The 17,783-nt window shown below is 41.9% G+C and overlaps 1 protein-coding gene across 1 annotated transcript in view; it reads left to right on the top strand.

Annotated features, from left to right (window-relative positions):
* The first annotated feature begins 3,392 nt into the window (after positions 1–3,392).
* PDK3 (pyruvate dehydrogenase kinase 3) overlaps positions 3,393–17,783 on the top strand; it is a 51,166-nt gene continuing 36,775 nt past the window's right edge. The window contains exon 1 of the mRNA XM_064707048.1: positions 3,393–3,604. Coding sequence (XP_064563118.1) covers positions 3,499–3,604 — 106 coding nt within the window. The 5' untranslated portion in view covers positions 3,393–3,498. The remainder of the gene's footprint in view (positions 3,605–17,783) is intronic.

Below are 17,783 nucleotides of genomic sequence, written 5' to 3'. Positions count from 1 at the left end.
GCCAGTGTCCATACCCAGACCCTCGTGCCCTCACAGGTGCTGAGGCTTCCAGTTGCCTGTGTGCTCACAGATTCTAACTGAACAAGGGACTAAGTTGTTCTGGCTACTAAATGGCCATGTAAAGCTGAGTTATCTTTGACCCCTTGGTTAATTCTAGCTATTCCAGAGTTGAATCTAACTGGAAAATATGTAAACAATACCCTCAGTAAAAGAGAGATGATAAAAACACCAGAGAAGTTCAGCAGTGTTAGGTGTTATCAACATTAAAATCAAATGTTCTTAAGGGGTAAATATTATTTTTTCCTGTATGCTTGTAGAAATTTTTTAATACTTAAACAAAGATGCAGGGGGGCACTCACAGAATGAGTTCAGGAATCTTTTCTGCACCAAATATGTTCTGAAATACATAAAGAAGGCAGGTATGAAGTATGAGAAAATCAACTGGTCCAAAAAGCAAAACTCAGCTTATCATTTAATCCTATTGATCCCAGTGACATTTTGCATTTGCATGGTTTATGTCACTAACTTCTCTTTATTTAGGTAGATCATTTAAGAACTAGGTTTATGTGTATGCTTGCTGCTGTCTTGCATTGGTAAAACCACAGCCCTTCCCACGTGCATTTTATGTTCTCTCAAGCAAGTCTTGCAGTCTTCTTAAGCACAAGGCCATGAAGAGCTGCTGGTGGGTCTGGGGTTTGAATGTCTCTACAGTGTGTGTTTGAACAGTTTTTGGAGAATTCAATCTGTTGGTTATGTCATCAATTTCTCCAGAGCTGAGAGAAGCCATTGGGAGTCTGTTTGATGAGAAGAGCACACCTCTGTTTTGCAGTGACTTTGTGCATGTCCTCATTGCGGTTTTACTCTTTATCACCATAGACAAAAACAATTCCAATTTTTCATATGGGTCAGCTAACCTAGGATTAAGAAATTTCAAAAAAAACAATGCTGTGATGCTTTATATTGCAAAAATGATTTTGTGTTTAGAAAGACAACTCAACAGTTAACTCGTCTTGTTACTTTTTGAAGCCGAAATCACATTAGAATTACTTTAAAATTTGAAAGATACATAAAATCAAATGTTTTAAATGCTGATAATAAATCATACTTTGAAGTTGCTAATTTCATCTTAATTTGGGAAATGTTGTTCTGTCTTTAACAAAAAAAGATAGTGTTTTCTGCCGGATAATTCCACAACTGATTTCAGAGTTATGCTCTAAATGAATCACAATCAAATCCTGATGAGTATATAACAAAAGTTTTAAAACACTTTTTCCCACCTGCCAAAAAAGCTTCAGAATTACAGTAGATTATTCATTTTGTCAGTCTTGATTACATGACATGCCTCTTCAAGCCAGTCATTCCTATAAGCTGCAATTGAAGTGATTTTAAAATGCTTTCCAGTTATTTTGTACATTAGGTCAGGATTTCTCAGTCTCAAATTCTGTAAGGACAATCATGACAGAAAGGATGGAGAGAGATTTCCAGTAATTGAAGAGTACTAGTTTCTTTTGCAAATCAGTTATAAAATTAGAGTAATACTATCTTGTACCTGCTGCAGCTTACATTGAATTCACTGGAGAAAAATAAGGAATTGGTCACCAGTTATTTGTCTTAAATGTACCTAAACCACATCACAGCAAAAACCAGTCAGTGACTGCATTCAGTGATACATTTTGATTCTCCAATACCTCGCTTCATTTTTTATTCTAGTCATCAAAATTAATTCTAATTGCATTCAGATGCTTTCTCAGATAAAAATGGGACTTTTTCAGAAAATTTCAACTATTGTCACACATAGTGAATTTTGATCTGCCAGCCTCACACCCGCTGTAGAACTCACTGTATATCTGAGGGCTGTATTTTGGCTGGAAGGCAGCTGGGCAGGCACATCTGATGGACCAGCAGAGACATATTAACTGGTCCATATGAAACCTGAACAGAGGCTTTAGCCAGGCGGGGCTCGGGCTCTTCTCCCAGGCAATAGGACATGAGGACATAGTCCAAAACTGCCAGGGGAGGGTGAGGCTGGACATCAGGAGGAATTTTTTCACAGAAGGGGTAATTAGATAACGGAGTAGACTGCCAAGGTGTTGCAAAATGTGGAATACATAAAATTTGCTCAAGAAAGGATGTTCTTTGATGTTTGATCTTTGTATATGTTCAAGTTTAATCAAGCAGCAGGAGATTTAATCTGTGAAACAGCAGCTAGCAAGCAAGCTCTAAGTGATGCCCAGCTGTCAGAAAAACAACTTTAGAAAAACAATTGGTGGAATTGCCTTGTTAAGGTTTAGGGCTTGACACGCTATGACATGCTATGATCTGAGATGTAGAGGGAGGTTAACACAGCTTGGGGAGAAGGATGTCCATTGATAGTGGACACAAAGAATGCAGAATTTACAGGCCACGAGAACATCTGGCAGAACTCCCAACATGAAGAAGAAACTAATAAAGCTAACTCAGCAATTATGCTGAGGTCAGCTCCAGCTGGGTAAGAGGAAATTCTGGCAGGGGGAGATTGGGACCACTGACTCACTGCCCACCGACCCAGCAAGGCCACTGTACCAGAGCAGAGAATTAGAATCATTAGCCAACAGAAGAACACTGATTAATAACAGAGCTATGTAGCTTGCAACCAATGACCACTAATTCTTTTGTTCACTAAAGTCTATAATTAGTAAAAAGTTTTGATAGTTTATGTGCTTGATTCATAGAATACCACTGAGCACTCAAGCTTGCCCAATCCTTGCCCACAGTGACTCCAGCACAGTGCTGTCCACAAAAATCAGATTCATGACCTGCTGTGTGAAAAGCAAATAATATATCTCTCTCTAATATTATTATTGGCCTTTCATACCTGCTGGTCATGAATCCAATTTTTGTGGGCAACATGGTGATGGAGTCACCGTCCTTGGAGGCGTTTAAGGAAAAGCTGGACGTGCTGCTCAGCACCATGGTGCGGCTGACACGGTGTTCAGTCACAGGCTGGACTCGATGGTCCCTGAGGTCTTCTCCAGCCTGACTGGGCAGTGGCTGTGACTCCAAGGGCCATTTCAGCTGAGGGCAGTGACTGTGACTCCATGGGCCACTTGGACTGAGGGCAGTGATTGTCACTCCAAGGACTATTTGGACTGAGGGCACTGTGACTCCAAGGGCCATTTGGACTGAGGGCAGTGACTGTCACTCCGAGGGCCATTTGGACTGAGGACACTGAGTGTCACTCCGAGGGCCATTTGGACTGAGGACACTGACTGTCACACCGAGGCCGGCCTGATCCACCCGCCGCTCCCCACACGAGCCCCGCTCCGCTCCCGCTCCCCTCACGCGCCCGCCCCGCCCCGTCCCCCGCGCGCCGACGTGCGCGTGCGCGGAGCGGGCTCGGCGCTCGCCCCTCCCGCCGGGCCGGGCCGGGCCGCGGAGCGCGACGGGCAGCGCGGAGCGGCCGCGCCCGGGCAGGAGCCGCCGCCGGCGGGAGCGCAGCGGAGCCGGGCGGGCCGCGCCATGCGGCTGTGCGGGGCGCTGCTCAAGAACCCCATCCCCAAGCAGATCGAGTACTACTCGCGCTTCTCCCCCTCGCCCCTCTCCATCAAGCAGTTCCTCGACTTCGGTGAGTGCCGGGGCCGCGGGGTGGGGGGTGTGGGGGTCTCTCCCGGGCAGCGTTGGCCGGCGCGCAGGGCCCGCTCCTCGGCCGCGGCTCCTCGGCCCGCATCGGGAGCGCGGCCGGGGCCCGGCCCCGCAGGCCCCGCGCTGACAGCCCCGGGCCCGGGCGCGGTGGCGGCTGCCGGTGGCCGGCAAACAGCCGCTGCTCGCCTCGCCCAGGGCCGGCAGAGCCGGGCTTGCCCCTCCGCCTGCGTTATCCTTGACACCGCTGCCATTGCGATGGGGATCAAAATAAGGGCTCCTGACCTGACGGTTTGTGAGCTTAGCGAGTGAAGGGGAGAGTAAATTAATGGTCTTAGCGTGAAAATTGGAATCTGTTGTGCTGAGATCGGCTTAATTAAAGCTCGGGCATGAACTCTTATCCGCACTTGTATGGGAGACCTGTTTGTGTAACATTCAGGAGCACTTCAGGAGATGTTGCTGTTCATAAATAGCATTTTTCTTTTCAGAAGCCCTGGAATGAAATCCAGGAATGGTTTGTGTTGTTGTTAAAAAACATGCTTCCATCTAGACAACGATAAACACGTATCTGTGTCGGAGGTTATTTGACTCTTGCTCTCTGACACGAAAGTTGTTGAGATTTTATTATCCTATAAATATTGCTGGCAGAGTCAATGTAAAGGCCGTGTGTAACATCGTGAAGCTTAACAGACTGTTTCTTCATTCCACTCTTACAGTAAGAGTACAAAAGGACAAAAATAAGCTAGTGTTCCGCCAGAAAGTGATTAAAAGTGAATACAATTGCACAATTATGGTAATGGTATTAGTGAAAGAATGCTGTAAGTGCAGGAAGCCAGTAATATATCGTCTCAGTGAAACAGGATTTTGTACCATTAAAAACAACCCAAAACCCCCTTGGCTCCACTTAAAGGAGAACCTGACTAGAAGCTCTGCTTTCTCACCTGAGTTTGTTACCTCCTCCCCACCCCTTCCTGTGCTGCTGGGCTTCTTCTCTAGCATTGCTGCTTCTTGTGCTGTGTTTTTCTGTACTGGCAAGAACAGTGGTCTAAAGCTTAGAACATCTTTATTTTAGCCCTGGCACTAAACAAACTATGTCACCTTAGCCTGTTTGAAAGTTGGGTTTGCGAATTGTTGCTGGGGAAGTACTGGTGGTTGTGAGCCTTTTCAGCTGTGACTAAAGAGGTGTAAAGATTTCAGAATTTGCTTTTATGCCTTGGATGTTTGGACTAAACTTTGCTTTTTGGTAACGATTTCTACAGTTCTGTGTTGCCCTGTGTTATTGTTTTTGGACATCTCTTCTGTGGCTGCCTTTTCATAATGTTGCATTTGTTTTGATATTGTAGTTCCTGTATTACTTTATGGTCTCGTGATTCTTTAGAAGTATTTTCATTTTACAATTTTAAGCCTGGCTTCTGTTACTGGAAGTGAGCAGAATGAGAACAGGACGTTACAGCCTGGGCAGCCTTGGTCTTTAGATGTGCTCCAGTTGTCACTGGATGTGTCATTGGCATCTTCTATGTGTGTGGCTATGTATTTAAGGGTCTTCATGTCTTAAGACTGATGGAAAACTATCTAGTCACTGACATTTAAAACCTCTGAAGAAAAAAAAGTCCATAGTTTAGTCTTGAAAGGTCACCAGGAGTTTCTAAAATTAGTAGGCTTATGTTGTATCAACCTTGCTAAACCTATCACCTTGATCTTAATAAGTTTTATGGGCCACTTAACATCTCCACTTACTCTTTAGTGCCTGTATTTATTTGGGAGAACTCAAGTAGGAAAATTACAGCAGTTAAGGCAAATAAATGGAACTCAGTGTAGTTACTTAACTTACATGATCCTAAATGCTTGCAGCTTTGGGTAATTTCAAGTTCAGCTGGAGTCTTCATAGGACTAGAGGAAAAACTGACATCAAAATGTAAGTGATAGTGCAGAAGTTTTCCCACTTGAGGTGTGGAAGGCCTGGACAACATGTACCATGTCAGGGAACTGTGTTATTTATATCTGAGTTAGCAAAAAAAGAATTTACTGGTGTTGCAGGACATGAGTATTCAAGAGAGAAAATATGCCAAGCATAAGGAGCAGAGTACTCAAGGTGCAGTTCAGTTGTGTTTAGTTATTTGTAAGGATGTTTGGTGGGAAGAGGACACTGTTTTGTGGTCAGCTTATGGAGGCTGTTTAGTGTTGCACTTCATAAGAAATGGTCTTTTTAATTGAGCTACATGAATGTAATGCTAGTTTTACAAAAACGTGGCTGAATTTTCAACAAATGTTGAAGAAGAATAAACCCAAAGGAGATGTGTGAATAACCCTCTCCTGGCTGTCTGATTTTGTTGTCTGATGCACATTTCTCATATGGAATTAGCCCTTACTGTGATTTGGATTTGTGTGGAGAAAGTTTTTTGATTTAATTTCTGACAATAGTGAAACTACAATGTGCTCTTTATGTTTTGTTGTATTGGTTTAGACTAAGTTGACTTAGAGATTTGTAAAATTCTGGTGAGCTGGGGAAGAGAAACTTTGTATTTCTTGTGAGCTGCAGAGTCTCTTCAAAGATAATTGGTGTCAATGTATATTGAGGTACAGCTTGGGCTTTTCTAAATTACTGACTGGCAGCGGGGGTTGTATGGAACTCAGCTGTGTGCATAGTGAGGCTGTACAGTCTCTATTTCTTTCCAGTGATATAAACTAATGACATTTATTTTAAAACTTTCTCTGCTTTATTCAGCTGTTTAAACCACTATAAGACACAGTTTGTTTAAAGTAGCTTGCTAGTACTGAAAGCCTGTGAAGCAAACCAGAAGGCAGCAGTTCAAGCAGTGACACTTGCTTGGTTTTTGTAGCTGAGTCCTGTTGGTGTCCATGTTCTGGTGAGCCTGAGCTGTCTCTGTGAGTGTGTCAGAGGTTACTGTGCCGTGGGCTTGGGACCTCTGTGGCACAAAGTCTGAGTGTTCACTCTGTGCAGCATTTTCCTTTCTTTCTCTGTGTACACTTTCTGTTTGCACACTCCTGAATTCTGCTCAGGCAGTTTGTTTTATTACAAAGTGCATTTCCCAAGGTTCTTGTACAATTTCATTCCTTTTCAAAAGAATGACCTTCTGTAAATGTGTTTCAATATAAACAAAATTTGACCTTGTTTAATGCTAGCATGTCACTCCAGGTTTATCCAGGCCTCCATAATTATTCTGCTCTGGAAAAAAATACAAAATCTACCAACTGGACTCAGCTGTGTACTTCCAAACTTCTGTAGTTCCTCTGGAAGTTGTTTTTTGGTAGATTTCCAAGTGCAGGCATACCTTAATGACCCAGACTAAATTAATTACTAAAATATCTTCTCTGAAATTATCTTGTAAGTAGAGATGTCATCTAGCATTCAGGTCCAGGATCTTTGTACATTTTGGGGGCTAGACTGTTTGAGGGAAAAAAAATGCTCATTCTGGAGATTCATATTGATGGAGCATCTCAATTTAGCCTTGCTTCAGCATGTTAGGTGGGCCTTAGACAGTGACAGGTTAATCCAAAATACCCAATGCTCAATCAGCAACCACACACATGGGTGACCAATTGGTCAATCCCTTGCCTGGGGAACTAATAACCTGTCTGAGGAAAGCAGAGTTGCTTTTCTAGGAGTGTCTTAGCATTTGGAAAAGCCCCCCAGAGACTGAGCTGCTGCCTGCCCACAGCGTGTCCTTGGCACGGGCCAGCCTGGGAGAGCTGCAGGGGCTGAACCCTGCCCCAGCTGGCAGCCAGCACACGGCTGCCCTTCCCTTGGGGTGCTGGGCTGGCACTGAGGTCACTGACAAGTGTTCTGTCAGTGAATGGCTGTGCTGCAGAGGTTACATGGAATTAGGCACAAACGGAGAGATGAGTGAGGTATAAATGGTGTAATCCTTTGATCGTGCGTGAAAGAGGCATTTGGAGCTGTGTTAGGGCTGTGCTGGGAGTGTGTGCTGGGACACTGTACTCGTGTAATCCTCTCATTGCTGCTGCTCAGCTGACCCAGTGTCTGAGACCTGAGGTGTGTTTTGTCAGAAATATGAACCAGCTGCTTTGGGGGCTTGTTTACTGCTGAAGCTCTCTTGGCCAGTTGGACCTAGCTATATTCTGTCCTTTTTGTTTCATGTTTCAAACAATTGCATTGGGTGAATTGTGCACCTAAGGGGTTAAACTTGGTGTTTTGCTAGCTCTTTGAACATGCCATATATTAGTGCTCACATACCACTAATGAGTTTGGATAAAAAAGCTGTGCTTGTGCTGAAGACAGAAGATAGTGAATCACAGTGAATTCTTGTGGTGGAATGTGACTTGGGAGATCCTGATTTTGCAGGTTATAATCAAAATATTTGTGGTGGCTGGTGCAGTTAGTGGCACTGAGAAATATCACAAAGGCTGTAATTTAGTAATTTTACTGTACTGAGAACAGCTGAGCAGGCAGCAGATAATCACAGTGAGTGCATGGAACTGTTGTGCCCTGGGGCTTATCTGGAGGAAAACATGATCAATAGATCCTTCTCGTTTTTCAAACACATTTTTTGGTATGGAATTGTTTTGTTTATGTCATAGTTACTAAACTTACATGTCTTGGGGAAACATGTAGGCCTCTTCCAAAATGACATAAAGAGCAAGCCAGGTGTCAGCATTGCTGTTGGTTGCTGTCATTTGTAGGAGCAATATTAAATTGGGGTTTTGAAAGAGTATTTATGTCCCATGTTGCCTTCTTGGTAGAGGCTTGGATCTGAGCTGAAATCCTGCCACTGGACAGGTAGCTGGCAGATACACTTTGAACAACATGTAGGGGTAGCAAAGTAGAGATCCAAACCTGTCTCATGTCTCCAAATATGATTGTTAATCTTCTTACAGAATATGGCTGTTGGAAGATTTTTCTACACAAAAAGACATTGGAAGTTTTCAGTTGTTTTTTTGGGTTTTTTTAATTGAACATTAGTGGAGAGACTGCATCTATAGCACTTGTAAAGTTTAGGGCTAAAAGATACTAAATAATTATCTACTATTTATTGGTTGTGACTGTGCTTTTTCTGCTGCTCTCTGTGCATTATTCTTAAAACCTTACACTTGATTTAAATGCATCTTCAAAACAAAAATGTCCTCTTAGCAAGAATGTTAACCATTGCTATGCTGGCCACTGTGTGGGATCAGGAAGATGAATGCTAGCCAGACATTACTGTCTTTTATTTTCATCTGACTGGCTTCAGCTTCCATCCAGCAGTTTCATTAGAGCTTTTCTTGGTAGGCTGGGATCCTTTGATGCCTGGAATATTTGTACTGTGTGGTATATGTACATTGTCATGGAGTTATCTTTCTTGATTTCATAAAGATAAATACATTAAATGAACTATTTGCAGCCTTATGGAAATACTATGGAATTAACTTTTATTGCTGACTTTTCCAGAATTTTCAGTATTGTTCTTCAAATATGTCTTTTAGAACTTTAAATAGAATCCCTTTAGGAGTTTTGTGAAACACTGGGATAAAACTGTTTTACTGCTGTTTAGTTTTTACCTTGAAAGGCTACCAGTGACAGCTGGATGTGCAAGCTGGATTGTCTGCCTGCTTTTGTTCTTGAATTCTTTTGCAGTTACCACTTTTCCATGTGCAGTCCTTCATTCCCTAGATCTGGGCATGGATGAAGTTTACATTTCAGAAAATTAAAAAGGGTTTCCTGTGAATGGGCTGTAGCACAGCAAGTAAGCTGGAAGCCTTTTTGATGCAACTGTTATTTATAACCTGTTCCTATTTACAACTGCCAGTTGCTGGCAGGCAGGGATGTTCCAATACTATATATAATATTGAGGGCTTTTATAGGGCCTGGTATTGATTGTTGGAAGGTCTGGAAGAGTCATTGTGGTTAGGTAACTTTGTTCAGCAGCCACTATTGAACTGTGGTGTGATAGACATATCTGTGTGTGGGAGTGCTAATAATAGTGGAATACTAGATTGTGATGCATTTCATTTACAGAATTCTCTCTATCAGTCACTTTTACAGGCTGCTTATTCAGTAAAGGAGTACTTAATTTCTGTGAGTTATTGACACTTCATATATTCTGAATTCAGTATTTTAGTATGGTTACAGTACAAATTCCATAAATTGCTGTAGATGATCGAACTGGATCACCAAGGTAATTGTTTTTCCTTCCTCACAGAGCCTAAGCATTGAAAATTCTGCCTTCAGTACCTGGTTTGGCTGGCCACTCTTGCCTGTAAGACTAGTAGTCTGCAAGTGAGCGCCCTTCAGCTGATGGAATTGCTTGATGTTTGTTTCCCAAAGCAGCAGAAAATTTCTCAGTTGGGGTTCTGTTTGTTTCTGTTTGTCCACTGATCAGAGGAGCTGTGCAATCCTCTGCCTTGGGATGCTGGGGAGGGAATGATCTTTGCCTGCACATGGATGTGTCCGCATGCTTGAGCTTTTGTGTATTCCCTGAAGATGCCGTGGTGTGTGAGCACACAGCTGAATGCCTTGGGTGAAAGAGAGAGGACAAGAACTCCCCATCTGCATGAAGCAATAAACAATGCCAGTGGGTTTGTTTATTTCTTTTTAGCAAGTAGCAGAAGCAGTGGAGAATGCTGCTTGGCAGAAATTGAGGGCTTGGGAAGCTTCTTTCTAGAGGGACAAAAAATAGGATTTGTAGCTCCTGAATATCTAAGAATGTTTGGGACAGGTTTTTCTTCTAGCAACTCACAGAAATTGTTGAAATGCCTTCTTTAGAGTAGATTTAAACTAATAAGGAGGCACTGAAAATCTGAAAATAAATTTTGATTGAAATGAACATGAATTTGGTAGCATTCCTTCTCTGGAATGGAAGAACTGCCAGCCAGTGATTTAAAAACAGCATACCTTCTCCAAGCCAAGAAAACAGGCTGATGGGGTCTCTCCTAAGACATAAGGAGGAGGATAAGATGATCTGTCAGTTTGAGAAAGAGCAATTCTGATGCAGACAAAAGATAGGAAAGCAGCAGAGCAGTGTTACGAGCAATGTTGATTAAAAAACCTATGAAAGCTGGAAGCAAGGACATCCTGTCTTGGGTTGCAGTACAAATAACAGCCAAGGTGAAAAGTCATGGGATAGAAAAGCAGATAAAGAGATGTTGAGATAATTTAGAGTAATTGGGGAGAATACTGAAGTGAAACATTTACTTGATGAAACCAAGTACGTAATGATAAAAACTGTTGAATTAATCTTTGCTTTGGTCTTCAGAAAAAGAAGAATTGTATCCAGAAACATAAAGGAAATCACAAGTCTCCCCTGACCCAAATTTTAGATAAGCTGAAATATGTTTAGATCCTCCTGGCTCAGTGGGTTCCAGTGGAAGTAAATCAGTTCTGTGTGTTGTGAGCAGCTGAACACTTTCTGCTGCACATGAGTGTGGCCTGGTGCAGCACAGCTCCTGCTTGTGGGCTCCATGGAAATAATGATTGGGGATGGCCCCAGGGCTTTGGAAGTGGGAAAATACACTGCTTGTCTTTCTGAGAAAAGGAAGAGGAAATTGGAGTTAAATCAGGTTGTGTGAAGTAGCTGAAAAAGAGATGGAGCTAATAATGAGGTAATACATAGATAAGCACCAAGAGATAGTGAGGTAGTAAAGAGACAATAGATTGTGTTGACCTGGTCTAATTTCCATGTTAATTTGGTGTGTGCTAAGGCAGTAGCAACAGTTGCTGTACCTGGCTTTTTATGAAGTTTGGCACAACCTTGTGTGACGTTCTTAATTAAAAACAAACAAAGCTCAATGTACAAAATAATGGAATAACTGCAAGGTGAGGTTGTTGTATCAGATGTTCAGTGTTATGGTGGGCTGACCCCATCCAGCAGCTGAGCGCCCACCAGGTGCTTGCTCCCCTCCTTCCATCCCCACTGGCATGGGGAGAGAAAAGGGGGGACAAAAATGAGAGAACTTATGGGTTGAGAACAAGACAGTTTAAATAAAGCAAAGAGGAAGAGAAACAAGTGATGCACAGGCAGTCATTCAGCACCCCCAGGAGAGCTGTGCCCAGCCAGTCACTGTGTGAGGGACATCCTGGGGGACAAAGCCAAGCACTTTGTTACTGCTGGGATGGCATCATGTCCCATAGAACATCCCTCTGTCCCCATCCAGCCTGGCACCCACCCCAGCCCTGCTTGTTGGGCAGGGACTGAGTGCAGGAGAGAGAGAAACCTTCAGAGGCTGAGCAGCCCTGCAGCTCCCGTTCAGCCCCTCTGGGCACCGAGAGGAGAGCTGGCCCCAGCAGCTCCCACACTGCACAAATAAATGCTCTGCATTGTGCTGGCAGTCACTGATCCTCACTGCACTGTGCTGTGAAGAGTGAATGGTGTGTCTCCCTTAAATCAGCATAATCCATCATAAAATTAGGCACAGATTTAGGAATTGTTTTATCTAATTCCACAGTTACTATATTAGAATTGCTTTACTTGTTGCCAGTTATGCTTAATATAATGGCCTTTTTTAAAAGCTACCTTGTTTTTGAAACTGTTGAAATATTTTACAGGCTGCTACTTATCCTTTAAAAAATGTTTGGGTTTTTGTGTTTTTCTGGAGTCAGTTAAATGTAATTTTTCTTTTTGCAAATATTAGGTTGAAAGGATGAATTGGAGCACTGAACTGTGACTCTTGAGGTATAGTTCTCCTTTTTCTTTGTGTGTTACAAGAGGCTATTTTATTGGCTCTTGTTTCCTTTTAAACCTTTCTATGTACATGTGACATTCTCCCATGCTTCTTTGTTCTGTTTAAATTTTCTGTTAGTTTGTTGTCAATGTAAAAAAAGTGACACAGTATTGTAAATATTTTCACTGACTTAATGAAAATAGTAGGCTTGTGCAAATAATTGACATTTTTCAGAATTAGATTTAAGACTGTGAATAGAGAGAGAGGCAAAATTTTTTTGCTAAAAGTAATTTACATTTCAACTGCTACTTGTTTGATTTAGTCCTTGTTTTTGCTTTTCTGAAAAATTTTTATAAATTGCAAAAATGCCTTCAAACTGATAAGTGGCAATGACATAGAAGAATCCTTTAACCTTTTTTTGTAACGTAGTTTGTTGATGATCAAAAGTGTTTTGAAACAAGATGTTTAACAGTCTAATACATTTCACCTCAGTGAGACTGAAGGGAAACTGGAGCATGTGGTATTGGCCGTATTTTTATGTAATTGGTTTTAACTGTGTGAGTCTTTGCTCATAAACATTAATTTTATTTATGCCAGGGATTTGGAATCGCTTTTTTTTTGGCAGGTTGTCAGGAACTAGAGGATAAAGCAGGGATTTGTATTTTTCTGGAATGGTTAGAGAGAATTATGGAAGTTTTTCATAAAGGTTAGGAAGGAAGTTGTCAAAGTTGTGAGAGCTTAGGGAGAGTGTTAAAAACTTGGAACATCTAATTATAATCTTCAATGTGATATACATTTTTACCTCTTATGGGAGGAAAAGGTGATTATAAGACCCAAAAGAACAACTCAGTCTTTTGTGGTCAGTTTGTTTTAAGAGAAGCTCATCAGAGCATCAAAAGGGGAATAAGGTTTCTTTGGCTTGGTGCTTTAAGCCTCATTCTACATCTAAAAAAAAAAAAAAGTTATAAATTTTTTTAAAATTTTGCATCTCACCAGAGCAAAACACAAGATGTGTTTGATCAGGGTCTCCTTTGAAAGCCCAGAGCCCTTGGCAGGGGAGGCCGGGGCTGTGTTCCCCTCTTGGGGACACCTGTGTGTCCCTGCTCAGGTCCCAGCAGTGCTGCTGGAGAGGAGATGACAGAGCTGGCAGGGCCTCGGTGTTTTGTCCTGTTTGTCTGGCTGAGAAGCCCCTTGTGCCTTCCTAGGGAAGGAGTCGGGGTTGCACAGGTTGTTCTGAGATCAAGAACCTGATCAGGGCCGTGCTTTCTCCTGAGAACATTTTGGCTCCTTGCCTGTCGTTTGTGGGGAGTGCACCTCACCCTGTGAGGATGGCGAGGCAGAGCTTGGCTCTGAAATGATTCACCTGACTTTGAGCCTACTCCCAAATTGCTCAGAGGAATTACAGCCTTGGGTCTGTGTGTCTAAAAATAGTACTGGGAACTGGTTGAGTGCCTCTGCATTAAACTTTATAGATGCTTTTGATTATTGTGTGGTCTCTAGGCAAATGCATTAAAATACTCAAAAAGTGATTTTGTTAGAACCGAGTGGTAAGCAGCTAAACATTAGTTTTAGATCAGGGAAGCCTATTTTAAAAATTCATGCTTTTATTTTAATTTGGGTTGTTCTGTTTAACAATACCCAGTGTTGGTTTACAGCTTTGGCAAGTGATTATCTGATGATCCATTCCTCTTGAGAGGGACAGATGTGGCTTCACTTGGGTCTTTTCTGTGACAGGAAGGCTGTGGCTGTTGGAGTTAAAATGAATGATTTTAGAGTATTGTGCACTGTTAATTCCTCCTGTTGGTCTGTTTCAGATCAGCAGTAAGTTAAGCTGCTTTCCAGCACAGTGGGTTTCATACCGAGCACCATTTACTTGAAACAGGCTTACTGGAGTTGACAAGTTATATATTGTTGCTATTATTATTTATTATTAAATTACTGTGTAGCTAATATGATAGCAAATGTAATGATTCACTCTGTGTTGAGCTGTCCTGCTGTGTAAGGACAGCTAGCTGGCATTTTTTCTTAACCTGTGTTTATATGGAAACACAGGTTTTTCTCAATGCCAGTGGTATTCCTTAACATGGGCATAGTAATAATCCACATGAGACATAAACCAGCTCACTCTTAGGGGTTTGGAAATAAGTGGAGATAAGTATTTTTTCTGTATACAAATTCAAGAGTAGTTGTATTTAATTTTTAACTTCTTAAGTTGAAAAGTCTAGACCTTGATTATGAATGGGATTTGGTCATTCAGACAACAGGATATAGGCTAATGAATTCTCCTGAGTGAATGCTGTACTGAAATTTTCCTTGGGAGGAGAAAGTGAGCATTGCAGTGGCCATGCCAGTCAAAGAGTTCTTGAATGTGGTATTTGAATTGCATAAATTGGAAATGGTTTCTAAGCTCAACTGTTTCAGTACTTCAGCCCTTGTTTTATCCATATGCTGTGTGGTGTGAGTGCTGGAAAATTTACCTGGAAAGCTGAGTAACATGTGAGCCTCCTAGTTGGGATTGCATTAGCAGTGAAATGGCCCAGAGTGCAGATCCCTGGCCATCCAGTGGTAATAACTGAGTTCTCAGTGAACATAAACCAGGTAGGTTGAGCAGACTCAAGCACCCCTGTTGGTGTGGTTTCCCCAAAGCAGACCCATGGGAGTTGGGCTGAGGAAGACAAACAAGTATTTGGGAAAGATTACATGCAGAGTTCAGTTCCTCTGGCTTTAGGCTGGTTTTCTGGCACTAGTTGTTTGACAGAACTTAACTGACTTCACAGAATTAATATGTTTATTATCATTCAGTTAGATCTAAAAAATATTTTTCGTTTTAATTCTTCAAGTTTCATTTTTGAAACTTTGGAGTTTCTCTGGTTTCCGTCCTGACAGAGAATCAGTCTCTTAAGGTGCTGAGTGAAAGCAAGCCCTTAAAACAGGACACTTGAATGAAACAATTGCAGGGCTAGGTGGAAGTAGCCTTAGAGAGCAGTAATGGAGCTTGGGCTAAAGCTTAATCCTGAGGTGTCTAAAAAGAATCTGAATAGCTGAGCTAGTGAAGTTTGGATCCTTAAATTTCAGATCCTCTGTCTGCAGGCTACCTGAGTGGGAGCAGCTGTGCAGGCTGTGGTTGCTATTCTGTAGCACAGCATGGTGGGTCCAGTTTCAAAACACAGATCTCTTAGATGCAGTCTGGGATGGGGAGTGAGGGTCAGCAGGAGTCAACATCTGCTGTTATATTCTCTGTGTTCCTTTTGCTTCATCATCTTCATTGGGTTTTACAAAGCCCTGTCTGGTAGCAAGCAAACAAACCCTGTACACTTCTTGTATTGTTAGTGCTTGGTGAGATAAATATCTAGAGACTATGCTGAAAATACAATCATTTCCATTGGGGCATAGGAATGATTTTAAACTCAAACTTGTTTTGCTGAGTTTTGCTTTGTAGCCACATTTATTGGGACTGTGCAAGCATAGCTTGTTTATCTTTTAATAAATAGCCCATGTTCCTGAAATGGTGTGTAATCACTGAAATTCAACTATTCTTCTTAAGTTCTGTTTTCCTAGCTTCAGCAGCAAGTTATTAGTTTTAGCTTTTGCTCAGTCTCCTCTGATGCACTGATCTTTCTGCATATTCTTCTGAAGATTTATTCATCCTTCTGCTTCACTTTGTTTTGTTTGCCTATACAGGAGCTATGAAATATTCTGGAAGCTCGAGAGAAGAGAGTGGATATGGCTGATCACTCCTGCTTTGCTGTCTTCTTCCTTTATTTTGCCCTGTCTAAAAGCAACTGTAGTAGTTTCTGATCTTGTTTTTATAGATTCTGGATGGAGTCCCTTGTCTCTGGTATACAACAGGTGGGACTTTGCTTTTGAGTTTTAAAGTAGCCCAGTGTCTGTCTCTGCTGTTAGTACATAATTAATGGAGAGAACCAGACCTCTGCCTGCAGTGCAAAGACTGTTTCTTCTTTTTCTTGTTTCTCCTTTTCCTGCCTCCTCTGACAGATGAGTTAATATTCAGAAACTCCTGATGCTTTTATGGTGTCACCTTGGCAGTCCAGTGGCAGCCTGGGGATGTGGCAATTGTATTAGGCTTTTGAGCTAGGTGACTTTGACCATCATTGTGAAGGGCTGTTGCTGGAGTCTGCTCTCAAATGGATATTCATGAATGTGGGAATCTGGCAGCTGAGCTGGGAGCTTTGGAACCAGGGCTCATGGTCTCGTTCTGCATTTCTGCCCTCTTCTGCAGCAGAATGGAGATTTGTGTAGGGCCTTCTGTATGGAACTAATCCTTTTGTGGTGTGGATCTTGGACAGTGCAGTATTGCTCTGGCAGTGGTAGAATTTGCCAGAATTGGATCAGGGCCTGCTGCATGTGTGTGAAAAGCCTCTGCATTGTTCATGATTCTTGTTGCAGGAACCAGAACAAAAGTTTTGTCTAAGTGGAGCTTTGCAAGAGTTGTCTAATTTGTTTTCCATATCTCAGCACTGTGGAGTAAAAGTGAGAAACAGAGGAGAGGAGTAAATGTTAGAGAAGAGTTGAATGCAGAGAGGAGAAAAGAGTAACAGAGAAAGCTGAGAGTACAGCTCAGTTTCCTGAGTTTCCTTTGAATGGAAGGTCCACCTGTGATAACATTGATGTGTAACCCCAAAGCATTCTACTTTTAATCTTTTCCCTTCTGCTGGTATTACATTCAGAAACTCTAATATATTCAAATCTGCATTTGTGACCTGTGCTACATCAGAGGTTCTGGGTCATGTTTTATTGCTATGGCGTTTTTTTTCTTAGGTGTTTTTCTCCCTCTCATACCTGTCTAATTGAATAAATGGCATGATTCGTTTTTGGTGGAAACATGTAACATTTTTTCATATCTGGAAAAATTGATTTAACATTAAATGTTGCCTTCTGGGTGAACTTCTTTTTAAATTTTAATGTGTAGGTTTACTTATATCCTTAACTTAAACTTTTGCTGTGGCAGGCACATCATTCTTCAGGTGTATCATATTTCACTGCATAGGCAAATCCACCAACATTCACTCTTTGAACAGTGACCATTCCAAATGCAGCAGTGTTTGTGCAGGTACCACTCCCACAGTGTTTTTACAAACCCTGTGTCTGTCGTGTAAGGCTGCTACACTGGAAAAATACAAAATCAGAAAATTCTTCAGTGACCTTAGTTTGATGTCAAGTCCAGGAGATTGCTGCTTAGATCTTTGTTTGGCTGATGTATTTTCTTATTTTCACGATGTTGAAGGGTGTGTGTGTTGTCGGTCCATTACACTGACTTGTTTTTAAACAAAATAGTCTAAAGCTTGGCATCACAGTTTCTCCTTGGTGCTAGTTTTGAGCCGAAGGTTTGAAAGTGGTAGAGAGGAGGCCATGAATGTGCTTTTCTGTGTGATTTTACATAGGGTAACTTACCAGACAGGTAAGATTGTTCAGAAGATTGAAGGTGGTAGAACATTTATTAAACAGTTCCTTTTTTAAACCTGTGGTGACACTTGACATTTCTTTCAGGTTTTGTGCTAGCTATGCATGCAATAGTAATAACTTGAGGA

The sequence above is a fragment of the Zonotrichia leucophrys genome, chromosome 1 (genome assembly GCF_028769735.1).
Source record: "Zonotrichia leucophrys gambelii isolate GWCS_2022_RI chromosome 1, RI_Zleu_2.0, whole genome shotgun sequence".
Classification (NCBI taxonomy): domain Eukaryota; kingdom Metazoa; phylum Chordata; class Aves; order Passeriformes; family Passerellidae; genus Zonotrichia; species Zonotrichia leucophrys.
Note: the sequence above shows the minus strand (reverse complement) of the source record. Positions and strands in the feature narration are given on the sequence as shown.